The 25,328-nt window shown below is 47.1% G+C and overlaps 1 protein-coding gene and 1 long non-coding RNA gene across 6 annotated transcripts in view; both read left to right on the forward strand.

Moving 5' to 3' along the window:
* The window catches only part of NEXMIF (neurite extension and migration factor), a 166,848-nt gene extending 152,808 nt beyond the window's left edge, over positions 1–14,040 (forward strand). For all 5 annotated transcript variants that reach the window (XM_064427204.1, XM_064427205.1, XM_064427203.1 and 2 more), the window contains one exon: positions 2,013–14,040. In XM_064427204.1, coding sequence (XP_064283274.1) covers positions 2,013–6,295 — 4,283 coding nt within the window. In that variant the 3' untranslated portion in view covers positions 6,296–14,040. The remainder of the gene's footprint in view (positions 1–2,012) is intronic.
* A 785-nt stretch (positions 14,041–14,825) lies between these two features.
* On the forward strand, positions 14,826–21,519 carry LOC135304606 (uncharacterized). The gene is made up of 3 exons (XR_010365912.1): positions 14,826–14,923; positions 17,067–17,250; positions 21,055–21,519. It is a non-coding gene; the product is annotated as an uncharacterized LOC135304606 (long non-coding RNA).
* The last annotated feature ends 3,809 nt before the right edge of the window (positions 21,520–25,328 follow it).

Raw genomic sequence — 25,328 nt, forward strand, 5'->3', positions numbered from 1 at the left:
AGAGCTCTGGAGCTGCCACCTCCCCTTGCCCATGTGCTCTTGGGTGGATGCTGAGGGAAACTGGGAAAAGTGGTTTTGCTTCTGCAGCATTTTCTGTGTGAGCTGCATTCCCTTGGAGCATCACTTGAACACGGGCCTGATTTTAGGCTGATATGGAGTCCCAGAAAATCAGGCTTTGGCATTTGTATTTCACAAGAGTTCAGTTCACTCACACAAGTATAAACCTAAAGAAATGCCCAGAGAGGGTTTATTTTATATAATAGCAGCTTTGCCTATTGAACGCAGCTTTTGAGATTGAATTTCAGCTTTCTGCCTCCCCCTTCTTTGAGTCTTACAGCATTCACAGACATTCTTCTTTTATCCTCAAATTTTCCATGCTTCCTGTCAGCTCCAAGCTGATTTTTATTTTATTTTACTTCTGAAGTGGAACTGCACTGGTTAATTTGTTTTGGTGCTTAAGGAAAATGATACCACCTCTGCATTTCTGATCTGAAGACTGGTGGGAGGGACTCAAAAATCAGATTTTTTATTTATTTCCTTCTTTTAACCATTTTCAAGCAATCCAGTCTGGCCTTTCCCAAGTCGTTCATGTTGAAGATGATGACAGTCATTGCACTGCACTTTTGGTTGGAGTTAAGGAGTCTTTGGGAAAAGGTTTAAAGTCCTGGGAGTGCTGTGAGGCTCTAGCTGCAGTTTGTGCTTTGTTCAGACTTTACTGACGGCTCCATCCCTAAGACCCCTGTAGCACAAAACTTATAGGAATGAATTAGGGGATTTTGACCTCCTGCTTGGCACCCTACTCCTTCCATGGCATCCTGTTCCTTTCCATCCTCTGCCCCTGGGGGGTTTTCCACTGTGCTGGTGGTACCTGTGCCAGCACCAGCCTCCCCTCCCCAGGCTGCCAAGGATGCAGGAGATTTACTTTCCTCTCAGTTTGGAATAAGAGCACTTGTGGAGGGTCGCAGCAGCCAAATAAATCCCTTTGCATGCCCCATTTAATGCCACATGCTGCTGCTCCAGTTGTGTTTTAAAGCACTTGTCCCTCCTTGGAAAGCTTTGGCTCTCACCCCTCTGCCTTCAGCGGAGCCACCAAAAAGGAAAGACCTGAGCTGTGACAAAAGCACCAGGCTCTGAGTCGGCAGAGCTCTCTGGCTGGGATGAATGCACTCATTGGAATATATATTTTTTTTAATACAGAGATATCAGAGCGTGTTCATGGATGAAAAGACATCGTATTTAAATTTCAAGGGTCATACCGTCCGTTGAGCCAGGAGTCAGATAAAAGTACATTCATAACTTTATTCTGCCATAAAAGAAGCGCAACGAGGTAAAACTAAAAAAATCCTTAGGTTAAAAAATCCTTACATGACTAAAAAGGCATTTTTAGCGATTAGGGAAGAATGGCAAACCCCACAATAATTCTAACAATAATTGCTTTAAACTCTGTGTTATCTTCTGCCTTCCCTTGGCGTGGATGGTGACAAAAAGACCGCTGGGTTTTTAAAACCAGCCATCACTCCCTGACTCCGGAGCAGTGAAGCAGCTCAGGTGTGTGCAAGCTCAGACCCCGCAGGGGGGGTGCTTTGTTTCTTTAAGAATCTCACTTTCCTGTTAATTTTTTCAATGTTAATGAGAACATTTTTATTAGGCTTGTTTTGTTTTTTTAATAACATTGTGAGGTTTGAGAGGCAGTTTCCAGGTAACCGTATGGATATGAGGAGGGAAGAGCGGATGCGGTGCGTGTTTTGAACGTACTCTTGTACCTCTTCCAGCTGGCTGTGGGGAGCAGCCTGTTTACCTCTGCCTTCCACACACATCACCACGTTAACTGGATCCAGGATTGCTGGGAAGGGCTTCCCAAAGGAGCACTTGGGAAAAGTCACTGGGAGAAGGGGAGCAGGGTGGCGAGCCTGAGACCTTTAAGGGTGGTAACCTTTGTAACCTTCTCTCTTTTTCTGCCTCCAAGGGTGGTAACCCCTCTCTCTTTCTGTCCCTTCCCTCCATCCCTGCAGAGTCGCACGCCCTGGATGGTGATGAGAGGCCCTGCAGCGCCGCCGAGGCAGCGGCGCCGTTCCCGGCGCTGAGCGCGGCTCCCAAGGAGGGCCCCGCGTGCCACCGCGCCCCTGCGGCCAAGAAGCCCTGCCTGCTGAGCCCCCCGTCCCCGCTGCGCCTCACCGATGTCCCCGAGCACGCCTCGGACGACTCCTCCGCCCACGCCATCTCCCTCACGTCCTGCGTGACCAAGGGCATGAGCTCCTGGTCGCTGCCGGGCGACTGCGAGAAGGCTCCTTTCACCATGATGGAGCCCGGGGGGATGTCGGCGCTGACGGGAGACTGCCTGATGCAGCCGAGCCGGACCTGTCTGGGCTGCTTTATTGAATCCAAGGACGGCATTGATGCGGAGCCGGGAATAAGCTTGAAAGTGGGGGATATAAATAGGGATTATGACACCTGTTCGGTCTCTGATATAGGGATTCACTGCATGAGCACAGGAGAAACCATGAGATATGGGGATCAACTGCTTTCAGACCAGCTTTTAAGCTTCCCTATGCATAAATCGAGGGCAGCGGACAAAAGAGATGCAGAGAAATCTGACAGTGATTCAGAGGACCCCACTCAGAAAAATTATTACGAGGGATTACTATTAGACAAATGCAATGGTGAGGAACCTTTACTAACAAATCCCAACCAGGAATGGGGCTATTTTGAATCTTTCATTAGTGAAAGTAAAATTGAGCTGCTTGACCTCTGCTCCAAAAATGAGCTTTCTGTAAATCTGTTTTCTGAGGAAGACGTGGACAATTACATGTTCGATGATGACGATTCCACCTTGGGAAGTGATGTCTGCTCCCTAAAGATTAGATACGAATCTTTCCAGGACAATGTGCGGGAGAAGACCACCACCCTACAAGAGGATGCCCAATTCAACTTCTTCCCCAGCGTGTTCAGCAACTGCACCAAAAGGGACAGCAGGAGCACCCTGAAAAGGGGGCCCAGCGGTGCCACCGACCCTTCTCAATTCAAATCCGAGGAAGGCATCATCTGGGGGGAGGAGGAGGAGGACGGCGAGGAAGAGGACGGTGAGGAGGAGGAGAAAGCTGCCTTAAATAAATCTTGCAACAGCACAGAGATGGTGCAGTACGTGGGCTCCAAGAGGAGCCACTTCTTGGACTCGGTGAATTCCACAGAGGACTCCGGGGAGTTCAGCGATGACAGCACTTGCACGGAGTCCTCCTACGACGTGCTGCGGGACATCAAGGACTGCAGCCGGTACCTGGCCCGGGACCACTCCGGCTCCTTCATCCAGCAGAACTACGGGCTGCGGGCAAAGAGGAAAGTGCGATACAGCGACGACTACCTGTACGATGTGGACTCCATCGAGAACGAGAAGATCCTGGACAAGAAGGAGTGGCTCCCAGATGGGCCCAAGGAGGAGGACGACGATGAGTGGTGCCCCAAGAAACGGCGAAAAGTCTCTCGCAAGGAGCCCCCCGTGATCATCAAGTACATCATCATTAACAGGTTTAAAGGGGAGAAGCATATGCTGGTGAAGCTCAGCAAAGTGGATGCCAACGAGACAACTGTTACTCTGAACGAGGAGCTGCTCAGCAAATACAAGAAGCTGGCCCCACTGAAGGGCTTCTGGCAGGAGAGGCAGCAGAGCCGGCTGGATTTGCTCAGATCGTCTCTCTACCACAAGCAGAATTTCTATCTTAACGGCTCAGATGCTTCGTTCCTCCCTCACCCACGGAAGCGAAAATGCAAGCTAGCAAACAGGCACCGGATTCAAAGAATTAAAGCCATCGAGCAATCAGTGAACAAGCTGGGCTCTTGCTCCTCTGATCACAAGCAGCCTTGCAGCAGTAAGGAGGACGTGGGCCTGAAAGGGCTGCCGGCATTAGCCATTGCCACCCCCAGCTGTGCCAACGGATTACACGTCCACGACATCACGGGCATCGCCGTGAAGTGCAAACCACAGGAGCGGGAGCACAAGGGGACGGAGCGGAAAGTGCTCCGCAGAATCAAATTCAAAAGTGAAGCCAGGTTGAAGTGCAAGAAGATTAAAGCTGCCACCAGTACGGCAGAGGACTCCCCAGCACTGGAAAACCAGGACTCCGCAGCGCGTCTGAAGGACGAAAACAGTCCCTGTGCTTCAGACAGCTCCCATCTCCCAGAGTGCCACGAGGATAAGGTTGCTAAAAATTCTCCTTTCCTACCATCCACCTCCTCTTCAGACAAGCCTCTGCCATCTGCTAATATCACCACCAATGTACCCCTGATCCCTGGAGGGTATCTGCAGACGTTGTTAGATGCTTCAGATCTGTCGAGCAACACCGGTATCCCGTACTTTGCCCAGCACCCCTCCGAGCAGCAGCAGCAGCAGCAGCAGCCACTCCCCAGCATCGTCCCGCCGGAAAAGCCCTTCCCGTCCCTGCAGCCGGCGCAGAGCTGCGTGCTCTCCCCGCCCTCCGAGTCGGAGCTGCAGCAGTCGCCCGGCCACTTGGAGATGGAGCAGGGCAGCTTCGGCAGCATGTGGCCGGCCAGCAAGGGCAGCGAGCGCCAGGACTTCCCCGGGGACATGCCGGAGGCGGCCGGAATGCCGAGCGAGTTTGCGCCGGGCACGGACGGCCTCCCCGCCTCTGGATACACTCAAGTCAATCTGAATAGCGGCAAATTGCTATACCAAAAAAATTACATGCCGGATAGCCAACAAGTGCAGTCTGATGATTCTTATCAGTCATGTCATTTCAATAATGGAGAGGGGCGCTTTCATTTCCAACGAGGTACACTCAGTACGGATGATGGCAGGCTCATTAGTTTTGATTCAGTGGGTTCATTGTCAGTTAGTTCTAGCAATTACAGTTCTTTAAGTTTAAAGTCTTGTGAAAAGGATGGCGAGGATGATATTAATGATGATTTCTTGGCCCACTGCAGTCCCAAGCTAGTGATCCAGCAGAGCATAGATGAAATCACCCCTTTGAAGGAGTCCACGGACCTTTTAGACATTTCCAACTTCACGCCTGATAGGTTCCGCCAGTCGTCACTTTCGGAGATGTCCCCTCCAGACACTCCCAACCTGTCCCCACAGATAGCTGGCTCTGATGCCAAGCCTCTGGGCACCCTGAAGGGCTTTCAGGAGAGCCCCCAGGCCTCCCTCAACAGTTCCGAGAAGGTCAAGTGGAACTGTGGGGTCCTGCAGACCGAGGATCAGGCAGATAATGGGTTTGCTTTAAATAATCACCAGTTCCAGTTCCATATGTTCAATGATGAAGATTCTGTCAGCCTTCTCGAAAAGAGTCCATGCTTGTCAACATTTAATGAGCCATCTGGTCAAATTAGCACCAATAGCAAAGTGTCAAAATCGAAGAGGAAAAGTTCATCCAGCAAGAATGTGGGTACAAACCAAAGCTCTTCCCAGAAAGCCACCCGGAAAAAATCACCCAAAACCAACAAAGGAACCGATAAGCCGCAAGGGAAAAACTCTAGGCAGGCACCCAAATCCACCAGGAAAGGGAAAAATGCAGCAGGAGTCAACGGCGAGAAGGCTCCAGTTGTTGGTGGCAGGGTGGTCACTCAGCTGGGCACCGTGGCCACGGCCACCAAGGGCGTGGCCGAGGGCACTCAGCACTGTGGCCCGGCAGGGGTGAAGCTGGGCAAGCACAACGGGCTCTCTGGAGAGTGGGCACTGGGAAAAGACGGGGGCACGGGCTGGTCGGAAGCCAGCCTGGGCAACGCCACCAGCCTCCTGGACGACGACCAGAGGGAGTTCGAGGAACCTTCCAACATCCTGTCCAACATCGCGTCGGGAATGGCCGATGTCCAGAGGTTTATGATGGCCTCCATTGAGCCCTTGTGGGGGCCCGTCAGCCACAACAGTGTTCCAGACATATTCCGGTCACCGGAGTCCAACAGCCTGAAACTGAAAACTCTTAAAATTTTGGCAGGGACGTCCCAAGAGTCGAAGAAGAAGGCGAACAGTGGCTCACCAGGGGCGGCAAAGAACCACAAGTCAAACAACAAGGGCTCAAGCAAAAACAGCAAAGCTGTGACCTGCGACCCCGGTCGCCCCAACTGCTCCACCGGGTTCACCACGGACATTCATGCTCCCTTTTTTGATAAAAACTATAGTAACCTGAGCACTTTAGGCAATAATGGACCTACCCATAAAAAACTCTACCGTCATAAATCCAGTTCGAAATCACTGAGGGATGAGAACTGTAAAATCAAGCGGACGGACCGCGAACAGCCCCACAAGGACCCACCCGTGACAGCTGCTTTTGAGAAACTGAGGTAATGCTGCACCAAACTGGCTGGAATGCCCCTAACCTCCCTCCCACCTGCTAGGCCCGCTGTTCCTCAGTTTTTCCTTCCTGAAAGCAAAAGTTTGCATGAGAAAAAAAAAAAAAAAAAAGACATTCCCCTTTTACAGTTTTGGTTGGTTTTGGTTTTGGGGTTGGTTTCTTTTTTTGTTTGTTTGGTTTTTAAAATTATTTTTAAATGCATGAAAATACTTATGACTTGCAAGCTACCTAAAAGAATGACCAATTTTCTGGCTTGGCTGGGGTTAAAAAAACTAACAAGGCTACTCTTTTCTGCTGTTTGGCTTCTTCAGTTTTTAATTACTTATTTATTGGGGGAAAAACAAAAACTAAAAAAAAAAAGAAAAAAAAGATTACACGCTCTTTTTAATGATTTTGACAAGGAAAGACTTTTTTTTTTTTTTTGGAACATTTTGTAAAAAATAAACCACAAAAAAAAAAAAAAAAGAGGTTCTGCATCCAAAAGCCAAGATCTCAAAACTTAAAGGCTCTTTACTTTGCAAATGAGAACTCGTTCCTAATTGAGCTTCACGTGGCAATTTTTGAGTGCTTTCTGGCCCCCTCTGCTGTTGTGTCTCCTAACCTGCATCATCTAAAGCTGCATCTTCTCTACCCGCCCGCCTTTAGCGCGTTCGCTCAGTCGTGGTGACTCCAGACGAGCTAACTAAGATGGCATCAAATGTTTGATTTTTTCCTGCAGGGAATCAGACTCCATTCTTCTTAAAGCAGAAACAGCATTTTTGGGTTTTCCTGTATTTGAAGAAGAGACTCCCTTTTCTAGAAAGACGGTTGATGTTTGGTTCTTTTCTTACCATTTTTTTTTCCAGTTGTTTTTTTCTTTTTTTTCCCCCCACCGGTTCCTTTTCGAAATCTGCCTTGTGGTCTGTTGAAATGTAAGTGCTGAAATGGAGAGTTTGAAATTGTGGGAATTTTATTATTTGAAAGCAAACCTAATCTGGTATTCTCTGTGAAAGACTGTTTTAAAAGTCATACTGTTGTACAGTAGTTTATGCACTATTACCCACAACAACAAAAAATTGTGCCAAACTATGAACAAGTGACTGTATTGTATATATTTTTACTTCTCTATCAACATTGGGTTGTGAGTGTTTTCTGCAGCTATGCCTTTTGGTTTTACTAGAAACATTCCAGTTGTTAAGTACTAACCACCCCCCCTTTGAAAGCACCTGTAACTCACGATGAAAAACGATATTGTTCACTGATACAACTTACCAAAAGTTTTATGGACATGACTAGAAGTGTGCCAAATTTACTTACCTCATTTCATGGATTCACCCTGTGGTTTAAAGCTCATAAAGGGAAGAAAAAAAAAGGAAAAAAAAAGGAAACAAAAAGGGGAAAAAAAAAAAGAAAAAAAGGAACTTTGAAACCGATGCTGGGAAATGGTAACGTCCTCTCTTTGAAACCATGAGCAGAAAAACTTAATGGTGAAATGTTGAGTTTCATTATAGGAGAGAGTTGCAATGGTGGAGGAGTTCAGAAAACCACTGACGGTAAGTTTGCCAGGAACTCAAGTGTCTGCATCCAGAGACTACAGAACAGCTGCTTTTCAAGTGTCTGTTTTCTTAAAGCAAAACCTGTAGCTGAAGATCATTTGAAATGCAAAGTTACATTGCTAATTCTTTGTATCTCAGTTTTATATATTTTATAAGAACCTGGGATAAATTCTGAAATAGGTATAAAACCAGAACTAATACATTTCATACATTGAGTGCTATTCACTTTTCCTTTGAATAGTTTCTTAAACATTTTCGATGCAGAGCCTGTCAGAAGCGCTCTCCCATCATAGCTTTGGTGTTTCCTCCATGTCTAACCTTGTGATGCCAATATAGTTTGAACTTTCAAAAGCAGAGTCATTAATTTAAAACACAACTCAGAACCTTTTCTTTGATTCAGTTCATGAAACAAATACAACCAGTGGAGCTATTTGTGATCTCACCGATCAGGGCCGGATCATGACTGGACTTTGAGACAGCGTTAAGTATTGAATGCTAAATGTATTCTCAAAAGGCCTTATTTGTAACCCTCCTCACCACACCCTCGCCCTCCACGAGAATAAGGAACCCAACAAAGATCTATTTTCCTTGTGCAACAGAGAGCCTGTGCGTTTTGCTGCTGATTTCTCATGAAAAACCTTGATATGCAAGAGCCCTGGGAGCGACTGGGAGCAGAGGGATGTGAGGCTTGGACACCTCATGCAGTAGCAGGCGGTGAGGAAGAGGAGCCTGTCTGGCAGTGGACAGATCACATTGCTGATACGGCCACAGGCGTAGACGTGGTGTCACACAGAGGGCAGGACTGGGCTCAGGTTTCCTCCCAAGTCAGTTTTTTTCCACCCACATGCCAGACAAAGCAGCAGAATTGGTTTAAGTTAATTCAGCAGAAAAGCAGAGCAATCACTGAAAATCAAAGTGGAGATACAGAGTGTTAGTTTAGAATCGTGTTTTCAGCTCTTACAGATCTTGGGGTGCAGTTCAGCTCAGCTCTGCGATCCCAGAGAGAACAGCTCAGTAGTTGCATTGTGTTTTATTTAAGAGATGAAAGGACGAACTCTGAAAAACAAATTAGTAATTAAAAAACCATCCTGTAAGTTCATTTTTTTCAAGGAATAAATGCTGGCATTGCCTGGAGTGAGTTGCTCTGGATGAGAGTGGTCCCTTGTGCCCCATGGCATGCAGCGTCCCACCCCAGCTCTGGCTCCAGGAGGGAGATCCAGAAGATGCTCAGGATTTACTCTGGAGACAAGAGCTGTGGTAGGCCTCCATCCTTGGGCTCTGGGCTGGCTTGCAGCCACCACACTCTCCCTGCTTCCCCAGCAGCTCTCTTTTCTATTCACAGGCTCATCAAATACTACAAGCTCCAACCACTGCTTGGTGTTGGCATATCCCAGGTTTTGAGCGTTCCCCCCACGTGCTGCAGGAGTGGGTCTGGCAGCTCCCTTCTTTTGGATGTTCTGGCTGCTGCTCTTACAAAGACAGGTCAGGCCCAGGGCTGGGATGTGGCACAGACCTCCTTTCTGACCCAGAACCATCAGCTGAAAGCACATTTCACCTGGCCTGCACTGTGCTCCTTATGCTTAATGTTATGAATATGGGACTCATAATAAAACCCCTTGTACTGGACGGGATAGCAATACTTGCTGCATTTGAGGAATGTGCAATAGGGCATGAAGATCAGGCATGAAACATCAACTGTTTTATCCATGAATACCCAGCTGGCTGTTTCAGAACGGTGTTAATCACAAATTCCAGCTGCCTTGTTGCTCTCCTTCAGTCCTTTTACCATTCCAGTTGCTGACAGTTTTGGTGGTCATCCCATGTCCTCCAAAAGTCTCTGGTGGGGAGATGTTAAAGAGCCTGGGTCCCTCATATGTGGCACTGGCTCTTCCCGGTGTCTGAAAAGGTCATCGCTCTGCTGCTTGACCCCAAAATTTAGAAATTGCCTTGAGCCAACCATTTGCCCTCCTCCCTTTTGATCTTTATAGAACATTTGGGTGGGAAGGGACCTTTGAAGGCCATCTAGTCCAACTCCCCTGCAAAAAGCAGGGACATTTACTAGACCCGGTTGCTCAGAGCCTGACTTGACCTTGAATGTTTCCAGGGAGGGGACAGCCACCACCTCTCTGGGCAACCTGAGCCAGCGTTTCACCACACTCATAAAATATTTTTTTCTCAAGTCCTTGTCGGCAAGGCTGTTCCAAATCCCTTCATTCCCAGCCTGTGGATCCCAGGGATTTCCCCATCCCAGGTGCAGCACATGGCATTTGACCTTGTTGAACCTTATGAGGTTCCCCTGGGCCCACTTCTTGAGCTTGTCCCTGTCCCTGTGGATGTCACTCTGTCCCTCAGGCACGTTAACCTCACCACTCAGTTCAGTGTCATCTGCAAACCTGCTGAGGGGACTCGATCCCAGTGTCTGCATCATTGGTGAAGAGACTCCACATTGCTGGTCCCAGGACAGACCCCTGAGGGACAGCACTCACCACTGATGTTCTCCTGGACAGTGAGCTGTTGACACTGCCCTCTGGATGTGACTGTCCAACCAGTTCCTCATCTGCTGAACACTCCATGTTTCAAATCCATCTCTTCAGCTTAGAAAGGTGTTGTGGGGGACTGTGTGAAAGGCTTTACAGAAGTCCAGACAAATGACACCTGGAGCCCTTCTCTTGTCCTCACTCCATCCTAGAAGGCCACTGGGCTGGCCAGGCAGGACTTGGCCTTGGTGAAGGCTGGCTGTCCTGAGTCACCTTCCTGCCCTCCATAAGCCCCAGCAGAGTTTCAGGAGGGTCTGGTCCATGGAGTCCCCAGGCACAGAGGGGAGGCTGACAGGGCAGTGGTTCAATGGTTTAGTTTTCCCAGTCATCCAAGACTTCACCTGACTGCCAGGACTTTTCAGATACTGTGGAGAGTGACTTGGCAACTTCATCAGCCAATTCCCTCTGGGCTCTCGGATTTTCCTCATTCAGATTCCTCAGATGGTCACAAACTTGATTTTCTCTTACAGTGGGAGGGACTTTGCTCCTCCAGTCCCTGTCCTGTGGTTCCACCGCTCATGGGAGATGGAAAGAGAGGTTTCCTTAACCTTCTCATCCATAGTTACCAGTCTGCCAGTTATGTCACACCTGCTTTGACCTTTCCTTTTCATGCTGACACACCTGGAGAAGCCCTTGTTATTCTTCATGTCTCTTGCCACATTCAGCTCCATCTGCACCTTGCTTTCCTCACCCTGTCCCTGAGCAACCTGACAGTATCCCAGTACTCTTCCAGGATATCTGTCCCTGCTGCTGCTGCCTGTGCATCTCCTCTTCCCCTTCAGCCTGACCAGCAGGTCCCAACTCAGCCATGCCAGTCTCTTGCCTTCCTTGCCTGATTTCATACACCTGGGGATTGAGAGTTCTTGCTTTCTATGAAAAGCATCCTGAAAGATCTGCCAGCTCTGTTGTGCTCCCTCATCCCCAAGAGCAGTTTCCCAGGGGATCCTACTGATCAACTTGAGGAGCTAGCACTTTACTTTCCTAGGATTCATCTCCACCTGCCTATCACTACCTCAAGGTTTCACTTCCCACCTTTGCCTCATCCCTCACCATACAAGCTTTTGTTCTCCAATTGCATTTTTGTTTTTCATGGCACTGCTCACAGCTGTGGGAGGACAGGGATGTGGGTCCCACCTATCCCTGCCTGCCACCCACACCCCTAGGGCTCCCTGCCCTTCTTGTGCTGGCTCCCACCTTGGCCCATCCTCTTGCAGTCTCAGTACAACTTCCATCCTCCTCCTGCATCTCCTCGTTGGGCTCCAGGAGCTCTCTTGGCTCTTGGGAGCGATGAAGCCAAGCCACACAAAAGATGTTTATTCTGCAGCATTCCTTAAAATGTCTTTTCTGCTTCATCTCTTTTCACTCCTCCTCTGGGGCAGGATGGGAGGACGGTGCCAGCAGTGCTGCTGAGCCGTGGTGTCACCATGGTCTGGGTGACTTAGAATTGGCACTGGCATTAAAAAGCAGGGACCAGGCACTTCCAAAGGTGATAAAATCCATCTGAGAAGAGAATTCCACAGGACAAGGTGGTAATCACTGTTCTGCCATAGGAGCATGGGTCTCCCATGGCACAGGAATAGGAGAGATGTCCTGCAGAAAGGAATCCTGCAGCAGGAGCCAACCCAGCCCACGGCCATCGATTGCATTTAGAGGTTTTGTAAATAGAAAAATATCAGTGATGGGGATCCAATAAAAACCTTCTGGGTTTTTATTACAAAATACATCTTAACAGGTTTACATCTTGCTTTTCTTTTTTTTTTCTTTTTTTCTTTTTTTTTTTTGAGCACAGGAGGATGGATTTTTTTTTAAAAAAAACATCTTGAGAATAATGACTTGTGAACCAGAGGTAGCCAGGCATTTTGGGAGGAGGAGGAAGAGGAGCAAGAGGAGGGCAGGGGCAGCCACAGGACTGTCCTTGCCATGCTGTGCTGTCTTTCTGAGGCTGGGTCGGCTTGGAGAGGAGAAGCCAAGGCTGGCTGGTGATTGCTTGGAGAAACCATTGCTGCACTGTTTGCTCTTTTAAAAAATCAGGATTGCTGTTAATTTTTCAGCACTATGGGCCAAACAAGCCAGGAACCAAAATAAAGATGTTTTAAGCATTGTCATCCTTTAGCTGCTGGACCATGTTCTTTCTCTAAGCTCCCGATCTAGCAAAGCACTAAGGTGGGAGCTCACTCCTGGGGCTCCTGTGCCCCAAGTGCTTTCCCAGCCAGTGATGTCAAGTCCCAAGAGAAACTCCCCTGAAGTCAGTGTAAGTGGGAAGAGGATCAGGAGCGTGGACTTGGGTTGGTGCAGGATCAGGCCCTCGGTCTTTGCTTTCTCAACTGTGTGTTGGACTTTGCCTGTGCAGCTCCCAGGGTGTCCAGTGGAGGTTGCATGGTTCAAACTGCTGACATCTATTGGAGAATGTGCCTCTTTATCTCTTCAGCATGTGAAATAATGCAAAAAAAAAAAGAAAAAAAAAAGAAAATAAACCAAGTACAATGTCTGTGGTAGAAGCAAGGCTTTTCAAATCTGTTTCTCAGGTAAACAAGTGACACTAATGACAGTGGAGTAACAGCCATCTAAGGGAATTGGGATCTGAAGCAGGAGGATTCCCTCCATCTCGCAGGACGCTTGGGTTGCCAGACACGTTTACTGAGCCTTTAAACACTTGGTGCAAAAGCAAACAAGAAATAAAATCGGTCTTTTCACTACCCTTCACTAGCTAGACAGACAGACAGACAGACGTCCATTTCTAAAGCACAAAGGGAAGACTTAAACCTAGACTAAACCACACACACACACAAAACCAAGGTACCAGTGAAACTCCTTTTGTCTCTTACCCCCGGTGGGAAGCAGGGTAGAAATCCAAGGAGCTGCTCTGTTCCGCTGCCCCGGCGCCGGCCGGGCGCTTCGACTGCTGCCTCCAGAGATGTGAATGTACTGCTCCTTGAGTTCCCTTCCATAGAACTAGAGGCACCTCGCTAGGAAGTTGCTCCTGTTTTATGGTGCTAAAGAAAACTTTTATTCCCCCCCTTGAGCATTTAAGAACTATTAAATGGCCCTTTTTATGAATGTAACATATCCATTTCTGTTCCACATTTTACACTGCAATTTTAACATGTTTGGAAATGATTTGCCTTTTTTCTTTTAGAATAAGCTTTATAAATATTCTGTAGAGTCAATTGAAGTATAATTCTTAAGGATCACTCTAAGACGCCTACAAAATCTTGTATATTTTTAAGTGTGCCAATTTGTAAAATATTTTGTAAGTGTATATTTTTCTTAGAAAAGTGCTGTGAAGTGTTTGTATGTGTGAGGTTTCCCTTTTTTTGCACCTTCGGGTGTTAATAAAAGGATGTATACTTAAGAGTTTCTGGTTTTAAAAACCAAAATACAAAGAAAAAAATTAAACTTTTGTTGGGAATTTTGTAATAAAAAGAAATGTTGTGAAAGAGTGTAGTGATATTGTGTAAAGGAAACTGGAAAATTTGTGAGCGCTTTGCTGTTTTATAGATCCTCTTGTAAATTATTCTTGTAATATTTTGGGTTTTGTTGTTCTTGTTGCAAAGGTTTTAAATATTTGTGACTGACTCTGTATGGTGGAAACGTCATATTGTTAACTTGCTGAGTTTTGTTATATTGTTTATGGAATAAATAAAAAAATTTAAAATCTCATTTTAAGATCATGTATGAAGAAGAAATTAAAACTGCCATTTATTGAATATTAGGAATCGTTTCTTTAACCAAATCGCTGCAATAGATGAGGATGTGTCTGGCTGCCCCCTCCCAGGGCACTCCAGGCCCCTGCCTAATTGGGCTGATGCTCATTAGTGGGAAGCACATCAGGGAGGGAGGTGCGGCTGTGGGTGGGGAAAAGTGGGGGAAAAGGCTTGGATCACTGCTGCGGTAAAGTGGGGCTGCTTTGACTGAGAAATGGAAACTTCAGCACGGCTACACAGAGCTCAGGCTTGCCCGAAGGGAGCGGAGCCTCTTCCCAGCCCACTGTCCCCAGCAGGGTCCCTGTCCCAGCACTCCCACACTGGCTTTTCCTGGGAAAGAGCAGCTGTGTGCACTGAAATGCCACTGTCTTCAATTTCTTGTGGAAAAGGAATAAAATTTGTCTTAAAAACAACAATTCCTTTTATTAGCACTTGATAGGAGTAATGGAGGAGCGGGGCATTAATTCAGGCTGGGCATTCCCAGCCCTGCTGCAGAAAGCAGGACATGAACACTGTGTTCTGCAACTGGATCCCTTGGCAGGGGCTGGGAAATAATCCCCAAAAGCAGAGCTGCTGGCTCTACAAGCTGCCTGTGCTCACAGAGGGGTTTCAGATGAGTAAAACGGGGCCCAGGAGGGATTTCATGCTCCAGTGGCCGTGTGGATCCTGTGCCAGGAGCCCAGGGCAGGGCAGGGCAGGGCAGGGCTGCAGTGGGGCCATGGTGCAGGGAAGCCCATCAGCAGCTCAGCTTTGAGAGGGACTCAGCTTCATCTGGCACTAGAAGCTCTCCAATAAATAAAACACACAGAGGGCTGGGCCAGGCCCACGGCCACCAAAACCATCAGGTGTGTTCCATGTGGGATCAATCCTGTGATCCACGGGCTGAAAATAGTTCTGGCTCATTAGTGCAAGTCTTGGGGAGACATTTTTCAGCAGGGGTGTTGGGGCATGGTTTTAAATGAAAAAAGGTAGACTAAATGTAGGGAAGAAATTTTTTTATACTGAGGGTGGTGAGGCCCTGGCACTCATTTGCCCAGAGAAGCTGTGGCTGCCCCATCCCTGGAAGTGTTCAAGGCCAGGTTGGTTGAGGCTTGGAACAAACTGGAAGGCTGCTGTTTCTCTGAGCTATTATTGCATATTTTCTCCATAATCAGGGTTAGGTTGATCAAAAACTCATTTTGAGGACCCTGTTCAATCTCATGCTTTCTCAAGTGCTGACACAGCCCCACTGTGTCAGCTGCCTGGGCCACCAGAGCCTTCATCCACCAAGAGCAGTGCTGCAGAAAGGACATGTTAAATGGGGTTGTTTAACCACTGTATTTATATTATATAAAAGCACATGTAATTAAAACACTTGTAACTTCTAGATGAACCATCATCCATGTCTGTGCAAGGCCCAGCAGCTTCTCCTTGTGAGTGAAGGCAGAGTCAGATTTTAATTGGGATGTAATTTAATATCACCAGCTTTTCTGTCCTGCCAGTGGGAGCAGCTGCCTCTGGGGGGAGTTTGGATGGAGACAAACCTGCCCTGGGTGACACCAGCATTTCCACAGTGTCTCTGGGGTTGGTTAGTGGCCTTCACCACCTCCCAAAGCAGCAACAGAATTTTGCAGGCAATTCCACAGGGTTGTTTGGAACATACTGGCAGGCTGGAGGCCTCTAGAAGGTGTCAGGTAATGACTTAAATTGAGGATGAATTTGTGTCTCTTCATGCAAGGAAGTCAACAGGGGAAAAAATGGGAACTTCTTTGACTGGGGTATTCATAAGTGCTTCTCTTAAAAATATTTCAAACTTAGAAATATATTTAAATTCCTCAAAGTCAACAAAGAGCCCAAACCTGCCCAAAATCTCAGCCATGCTGACCCCAGCACAGCCCAGCTCCTGCACAGCTGATCCACTGGCAACATCCCATCCCAGAGGTTTCTTCCACCTCCCAGCACTCCAGGTGTGATCTGTCAGGAGAGGTGCCGTGTGGTTTATGTTGATAAATGCCCACAGGCTCCCCCATCCCCCAGTTTTTATGGAATTACACCTATAGGAGTAGCTTTTGCTTGGCAAATATACTTTGTGTTGCAGCAAAAGCACTGGTTCAATAAAGCACTTAAACATACACTTTATCTTGAGCATGTTGGAGATTATATCCCTCTTTAGCAAAGCATTTAAGTATGTGCTTAATTTAAGGATTTAATTAAGGATTTTAATTGTAGACTTCAGTATGTGCTTACCTGCTTGGCTGAATGTGGGTGAGATTACTACAAGCTGAAGATTTCGACATAAAGTCAGTGACTAATTCTGTCTGAATGAAGGTGTTACATTATTCTCACACAATGCAGTTAAAATATAAATAGGAAAAAGGCAAGAGGCAGTTAACTCAATTCTTTCAGCTGAAAGCAGCATCCACGACCAAATCTGAGCTGATGAAAATCTAATATTATTAGTTAGAATCTCTAAAGTGGCATTACAGATCAATAGAAAGGAGCACCTTAGAAATGAGTCTGCAGCTCATGAGCTTTAATTATGAGAAAGGAAGGATTCAGCCATCGTCTCCCTCTCATCAGTGACAGCGACCTTGCAATGTAAGTGGCCACCAACTAATGGGCTGTGGCATCATTTCTCCACTCATTAGGGGATTTAAGTTGATTTGCTAAGAAAAGAGACTTTCTGCCATTGCATCACCAGCCTGTCTTTTGGACCATTTCCATAACTTTTGAACTCTGTGACAAATTTCATCTAATTGACGGGGGGAAAAAAATATTCCAAAAATATCAAGCTCTGACAAGTTGAATGCAAAACAAGTGTCTGGGTTTCTGTTTCTCCAGTAGCATTTGCTGTCACTGAAGAGCCTTCCCCATCCCAGGACTGGGACACTGTGCTGGTTTTGGGTGAGATGGAATTCATTTTCTTGACAGTGCTACAACAGAATGGTTTTATCTTTTTGTGTCATACCACAAAGCTTCACAGCTCCTAACTGGATTTTTCTTTTGAAGTTTATATATTGAGCCATCATAAAATGCAGAAGGGGAAGTGATTGTTATCCAGAGAGACCAGCCAGCTGACACACCTACAGGGCACCCATCTGAGAGCATTTCCTGCAGATGAGTCGCCCAGGAAGATAACCCAGGCAGCCAAAATGACAGTGTGGGCTCTTACTGATGCCTTTAACAAACACAGGTGAGTTTCTGTGGAATTTTACATCTTATATCTCTTTGTTTTCCATGAGAAGCTCAAGACACATTTCTGCTTCTTGCCTATACCTGCACCTTTTTTTTCTTTACCCTCAGATTTCATTTTGAGATCTCAGACTACATGATTATGCAGTATTAGGCTTCCAACCTTTTAATGGAAATAACAATGGGGGTGAGTGGCGATAAAGGCAGTTCCAGACAGCAAATCCACTCGCTGAGAGAAAAGTACTTAACACTCTCAGGAGCAAGAGGCATTTTACAGCTCAGGTGTGTGGCAGACGTGCCTCAAGAGGGTGGCTGGAAGCTGGGATGTGGATATCAAGGAAAACAGGGAACACAGAGCCACGGTGCCTGTTCAGCCTGGCAGTGACTGTTTGTGTGAGCCGAGTTTGCCTCTCACTATCAGCACTTCAGGGAGGTGCCCAGCATCAGGATCTCAATGCACATCACACCTCTTCTCAGAGGGCAGGGGAAAGAGAAACCTGTGGCATTTAAAGAGTGGGAATGGGAAAAATGTCCTGAGCTGTGATGCCAAGGCTGTGGTGACCAGGATCCTTCGTGTCTTGCACTGGGCAGTGTGGTGTGAGCACAAACACCTCTGTGTGCAAGGCAGGGCTGGGACTGACACACTCCTGTCTCAGCTCAGAGAGAAGCAAAGCTCTGCCAGTTCTGAGCTGTAGAAGGTACATGACCTGCAGATGAGTCAATCTAATTTTATCCTGTAGTGAGCACTGGCGCACCTGTATAATGAATAGCACATTATCACATCTTTGCTTGACTATCTCAATATAATATATTAATATAGTCTTCATAGCCTTCGGTTATCGTGTTATTTAATCTTTAATCTAATGTATTTGGAGCAACTGGCTAGTGAGATGCAGCTCTCTTTATCCTTCAAAGGACAACAATAGCAGGAATAAATGTTAAACTAAAGGAAGGAATAAAAAAAAAATAGCAGCTTTATTTGTGCTATGTTGAGATGCATTTCTTGGCAGCCCCAGAGATTCAACAGTCTGGTATTTATCACGACAAAACGCAGAAATGTCTGATGATTACATGAAGGGAAATAAAGAGACTGAGCATAAACTGCAGTCTGAGAGATAAGGGCACATTTTTACAGCAGGCAGCTGCTAAAACAGGGCTATGTGACACCAGCCCCTGCTGCAGCAGAGGAGGGGACACGGGCCAGGGTAGGGACAGGGGCAGAGCTGCAGCCAGGAATAACAGGGCAGTTTAATACTGAGGGGCAGAATTAGGCAGCCTGCTTAATCACATTATTTACCACCAGAAGGATTATATTTAAGGAATGTATCCCTCCTTCATCTCCCATCAGATAGTGCTGCAAAATACTGGCATGGGCTGTGGAGATTATTTAAGATCTTTCTTGCTGCAATGAGCCCCTGGTGTAGTGCTCAGTGAGGGAAACCTGTCCAGCAGTGCCCAGAGGGATTTAGCATCACCCCAAGTCCCTTGAGGACATGGTCTGGATCTGTGCTTGAGGCACCTGCTCTGCCCTGGCTCTGGTCCAAGGTGGGTGCCTGGCAGGACCCCTCTGTGATGCTTCCAGTCTCTGCTGGGGTTATGATACCAAGATGATGGAAAGCAGGAGCTGAAAAGTCACTCTTGTTACTGAATCCAAGAGCTCCATGCAGCTCCTGGTGTGAGTGAGACAGACACTGCACAGCTCTGGCCAAGGCTGTTTGACACTAGGGCTGGGATTTGAGAACAGAAAGGTGCAGATCTCTCTGTTATTGCCAAGTGTGTGAAGTCTGCAACCCTACAGGGGACGTGCTGAGGTGGAGACTTGTGTTGCTTAAGGAGAACAGTGGCTGGGTGGCCAAGCTGGGAGCAATCACCAGTTTAATTTTAGGGCTACAGTTATGAATCAGGTCATGATTCCAGCACAGAATAGGAAATGTGCCATTGCCTGAACTGCTCTGGACATCACAGAGGCCATGTTCCTGGTTAAAGGATGGTGCTGAAATTCATTATTCTGTACAGAGGGACAGAAGCTCCTGGGTTTTAGCAGTTGAATCCCAGTGGTGAAGTCCTTCATTTCCCTGGCATGAGCACAGAGCAAAGTAACACATGATCCCTGTGGTTTGGCTTCGTTTCATCCTTTTGCAGCATGGCATATTTGATGCAGGACTCAAGGGAAAGATGAATTGCACTCTAAGAACAATTCAATGAAAACATGGACATGCTGTATATGATACAGATCTTGTAGTCTTTGTAGGGTTAACACACAGTTGTACCGTGAATCTCTGCATGGAAAACTCTTCTGATGGATATTTTCCTCATCCTTTCTGCCCCAAATAAAACTACCATTTTTTTAGGATCAATTACCTCCTCTTGTGGAGATGAGAACATTGCTGAGTTCCCTGAGCAACCTCCAAGGATGGAGAGCAGATCCTGTCTCTCAACAGTGCAAAGGCATCTGAAGCAATTAAAGAAAAATAAGAGTTGATTTGAAGAATGTAATGATCATTCATCTAGCTGCAGAAAAAATAGTGTTTTATCACTGAAATATTAGAGAGACTAGCATTTATACTCTGATAAGTATTATGGTAATGCAAATTGTGGGGGATTGTGAAGGAATTTTGAATGAGTTAGAGATTGGACTTCTGAATTTTTTTAGATAATGTGATTTGTTTTTCTTATCTTCTACACAGGTACGAAGGGTGAGGTTGGCTCACATTTTTACTGCATGGTTCAAAAGGTCACAAGACCTCTAATTACAAGACCTTTTAAGGATTTGTTAACTAATTAACGCTGCTAACAAGGACATTTATGTTTCTAACCTAATCCTTAAATATTTTGTCTTATGGGCTCATGCTACAGTGTAAACTTTCTTAGCCAATTATGTTATAACACACAAACCTACAGTACTGTACTCTAAAATTCTAATCTTTTTTTTACTTAACATGACTGCTTTAAACTATAAATCCACATTCTCACTTCTAGTACCTAAGTTTGGAAGCTTTTTCCAAGGTCTCAGATCAAATACTATGTTTAATTTTAAGCTTTATCTTACGAGCCCAAAGTTCTGAGAGTTCTCTGCATTTCAGATTCTAACAGCAAATAATTTAATTTTAGATCAAGAAAGCAATAATGTAGCAAATCAATGCAAGAGGCTAAGGCTGCTCCAAGTGGGCAGGGAGAGACTTTCTGACTCCAGTCTAGGCCCAAAGGAAGAAGCAGGTATCTCCCTGGCCCCCATGCCTGCTTTTCACAGCAATTTTGCCTCCCAGCATATCATACCCAGCTCTTTCTGTAACCATTCCTCCAGCTCCTGTCGGGTGCTCACCCTTCATGGTTCTCTTGTGTCCTGTCCTGTTGAGGCAGATGAGCTCATTGCAGGGTAAACTTAAATGAGGATGGTGACCTCCAGGTGCAGGAGATAGAAAATCAAAGGTGTGTAACAAAACAAGGTGGTTTTGAGGGAGAAGCTGAAAATTGCCATAGCCTGTAATTGTCTCTGCTCATGCTTTGGTGGCTGCCCTTGGACAGGCAGTTTTGTCACTCTGCTCAGCTTCTTGTTGCTCTAACAAGGGACAAGGAGCTCCACTGATCTTTGAAAAGCCTTCAGTAAGTGCCATGTTTTTCTTTCATGTTCTGGATGTCCCTGCTACAGCACACATACATCAAACCCTGTCCATAAAGGAGTAATTAAATGGCACTGCTAAAGGGATGTCTTAGGATGGGCCTGATTACAGCTCACCCAGAAATGTCTTCCCAAGCCCCAGCCTCTTTGACGTGATTCTCCCTCCCTTCTCTGAATTTCTTCCAGCATTAATTTCAGCCAGTCCTGGGATTATTTGAAAAAGGGCCTTGGGGGACTTGTTCAAAGGCACTGCCACCACGGACGACGTTGCTTTCTGAACTGAAGCATTTCACTCCTATCTGTCTGGACATATGAGCTGCTCAGCACTGCTTCATTAGGCAAGTTATTTTTAAATTCCCAGAAAGAGCAAAACATTGAGAGAGGAATTAGCATTTGCTGTTGAAACAGCTGCCAAAGAGAAGAGGCAGAAGGCACTCCGGGTCCCCCTGCTATCCCTGGGATTAACCAGGCACCAGTACCCAGTCACTGACACACTCTCAGACTGCACATGAGACATCAGAAATCATGCCCCAAGATCAGGATGGGCAAGTGACCATCAGAACTCTGTTCTGGATGTAAGTAAGAAAGTGACCATCAACACTGAATAAGAAAAAATCTTGGAAATGTCTCTCTTCCTCCAGCCCCATTCTGTGTTTCTTCCTTTTTCTTTCCTGAATTTTTCACTTAAAGGATTTTAACTCTATTCTGGTTTCTCCAGACAAATGAATGAAGCAATAAAGCCTGCCCAGAGTCTTTGCTTCCTCTAAACAAGACCCAGTGGGCACCCAACACTTTCCAAATGCCAAGGGACTGCAATAAAGCTGATGCTGTTTGATTGCATTCCCTCTCTGTAATGAGTTTAAGTTTCCCAGTGGCTGATGGTGCTCTTACAGGCCAGAGTTAAAGCAAAAGGCTTGGCAGTGAATTGTCTGAGGCACATTTTGGTCACTGTTTGCAAACGCTGATTGCCCCGTGGTTGGTGCTGCTGAGGGCAGCCAGGATTCCCTCTGATAATGTTAATAATGCAAAAAAAGGTGTTGAATATGGGAAGGGGAGATAGATTAGGTAAAAATAGCCTTTTCACCTCTCTGGGAGCACACAGGCAGCACAGCCAAGGCAGTGTGCAGGTTGTGCTGCCTGGTTCACCCCTCCCTTCATCCCTGCCTGCAGCCACAGGGTTTCTGTATTTATCCAGAACAAATCTAGCAGGAGCTGTTCTCATAACCTGCTCCCAATTCCTGCCTAATGAAGGCCGCCGGATTCCTCTGAATTATTGCTTCTTCAAACCAGAGTGTTTCCTTTGGAAAAAAAAGATCTCATTAAGTATTTCCAGTGACTCTTCAGTGACAGGCACTCTGCCACGGTCGGCAAACTCTATGTGGATTGTTCCAGTGGACAGCTTTCCCCAGTCCTAAAAATGCACAGCAACCTGTATTGATGTCCAGCTACCAAACACCACTCTGCCAGATAAATCATGGAGCCACAGAATGATCTGGGTTGGAAGGGACCTTAAAGATCATCCCATTCCACCCCCTGCCAGGGCAGGGACACCTTCAACCACCCCAGGCTGCTCCAAGCCCCATCCAACCTGGCCCTGAACAATTCCAGTGATGGAGCAGCACAGCCTCCAGGGCCTCACCACCCTTTAGGGTTAAATCTGTCATGTGCCTTCTCAGATACTGCATTTAAAATGTCCCTTCACCTTTTATCTCTTAGTAAACTGTGTTCCTTGGGTGTTTTCTCACCAAGGTGTGTTTTCCAGCCCTCAAGAAAGACTTCCTGGAACCCACACAGAGGTAATAAAACCCCTCTTGTCTTCCTTGGTGCCTCACTTTGTGGTTTCTTGGAAGCATTAGCTCCTCTTGGCAGAGCATCTCATTAGGAGCTCATCTTCAGCTGATTATTCCTCTTCTGAGTCACTGCTTTCCATGACTTTGTCACCCACCCCTTCGTCCAGCTGCTGCTCTATTCTTAGGCTAACAACTTTACATCTGGTGGCACGAAAAACATGTTGTTTATTTAAACTGAGCTCATTAAGTGATCCAGATTAGGTTCGGTATTGGCGACCTGCCCCAACTTCTGTGCAGCTGCAGATCACCAGTAATGATCTGGCATTTTCTCACAGGTCAGCGATCACACGTTAAGTGCTGCGGGGTCAAGATCGGGCAGGAAGGGAGCTCTGCCTGTTCAGTGCTCTGCTTACAATTACACTTAGAGGCCTATCAGTTAGTTTTCAATCCAATTAATATTTGTCATAATGACACATTGCTCCTCTTTCTCAATCAAAGTACAGTGACAGACAAGATCTGGTCTCTGGTTGAAGGTTTCTTCTAACAGCTCTACTACTGTAAACTATGACATTAAGGAAAATATCTGGTTAACAGGACAAAGCCTCCTTTTCATAATGCTACAGTAGCTCCTTGAAATGATTTATCAGCTTATTATTTAAGTTGTTATTTTTTTCTTAGGTATCCTTGATAAGAGACTGTCCAGGAATATCTCCCATTAACCTTTAAGAGACAAATGGCTGGCACAGATCTCCTGTGGCCCCTTCCCTGGCAGCTGTTCCTGTGAGGGGCCCAGTGCCCTCCCATTTCCCTCTGGTGCCCAGAGCCAGGGCCCCACCCCAGCCACGCTCGGAGGGGGCAGAGTCCCTGTCAGTGCCCAGTGCTGGGCAAACCTTTGGCTCTGTGCTGGCAAAGCCAGCTCTGGCCCCACCCTCTGTCACCGGGATGTCCCCAAACCCCATCTGCCCCTTCTGACCTTCCAGCTCTGTCCTGTGGGAGCTCAGCACAGCTGGGAGCGCCAAACCAGGGCTCGGCAACACCGAGGAGACTCGGTTTGCTGGAAACAGGAGAAAAAGGGGAAGAGCTTCAGGTGTTTTAATGCTCAGAACTGTCCACCAGCACGGGGGGGGGGGCTGTCCCTCTGGGACTGTCCCTTTGGGGACTGTCCTTTTGGGGACTGTCTCTCTGGGACTGTCCCTTTGGGGACTGTCCCTTTGGGGACTGTCCTTTTGGGGACTGTCCATTTGGGGACTGTCCATTTGGGACTGTCCATTTGGGACTGTCCTTTTGGGGACTGTCCCTCTGGGACTGTCCATTTGGGATTGTCTCTTTGGGACTGTTCCTTTGGGACTGTCCATTTGGGGACTGTCCATTTGGGATTGTCTCTTTGGGACTGTTTCTTTGGGGAGTGTTTCTTTGGGACTGTCCCTTTGGGGACTGTCCCTCTGGGACTGTCCATTTGGGACTGTCTCTTTGGGACTGTTCCTTTGGGACTATCTCTTTGGGGACTGTCCATTTGGGAACTGTCCCTTTGGGGACTGTCTCTTTGGGGACTGTTCCTTTGGGACTGTCCCCATCCCTGCAGCCCCTTGCCCCGAGCCCTGTCCCAGTGTCACATCGGCTGCTGTGTCTGTGCTGGCCCTGCAGGGGAGGCGATGGAGCAGGGCCTGCGGGACTGCTGCCGCTCCATCCGCATCGGGAAGATCCTGATCCAGAGCGACGAGGAGACGCAGCGAGCCAAGGTGTACTACGCCAAGTTCCCCCCAGACATCTACAGGAGGAAAGTGCTGCTCATGTACCCGATCCTGAGTGAGTGGCAGCACGGACAGCCGGGCTGCGCCGGGCGCTGAGCGAGAAAACTTCACATTCTGGGGCTCTGCTGGGATTCCTGCTTGGTGTAGGTGACAGAGGAGGGAAGTGACCAGGCTGTGCCAGGACAGAGGTGACAGGAGGGAAGTGACCAGGCTGTGCCAGGGCACAGGTGACAGAGGAGGGAAGTGACCAGGCTGTGCCAGGACACAGGTGACAGGAGGGAAGTGACCAGGCTGTGCCAGGACACAGGTGACAGAGGAGGGAAGTGACCAGGCTGTGCCAGGACACAGGTGACAGGAGGGAAGTGACCAGGCTGTGCCAGGGCACAGGTGACAGAGGAGGGAAGTGACCAGGCTGTGCCAGGACACAGGTGACAGGAGGGAAGTGACCAGGCTGTGCCAGGACACAGGTGACAGAGGAGGGAAGTGACCAGGCTGTGCCAGGACAGAGGTGACAGGAGGGAAGTGACCAGGCTGTGCCAGGACACAGGTGACAGAGGAGGGAAGTGACCAGGCTGTGCCAGGGCACACATCACTCAGCTGCACCAGTGTGAATGCAGAGCAAATCGTTTGGGTATGGCTGCTTTTGGGAGAAAGGCTGAGATTAAGACATGATATAAATTTAATTTTTTAAGTTTTGCCATGAGGAAAGACTCGAACAGTGTTTTTCTCACACTACTAAAAGCTGTTTTTTGACCAATGTTATAATTCTAGAAGCAAATTACTTTAAAATTAAATAAAACTAATGCTGATCAAAAATAAGTTAATCTGGTAAGAATAGTAAGGAGTTCATCAAGATTGAGTAACTTTTCCAGTCTAGATTTTATTCTGTCCTACCTATGGAGCTTTTAATTTTCATTTG

The sequence above is a fragment of the Passer domesticus genome, chromosome 7 (genome assembly GCF_036417665.1).
Source record: "Passer domesticus isolate bPasDom1 chromosome 7, bPasDom1.hap1, whole genome shotgun sequence".
In the NCBI taxonomy this organism is placed as follows: Eukaryota; Metazoa; Chordata; class Aves; order Passeriformes; family Passeridae; genus Passer; species Passer domesticus.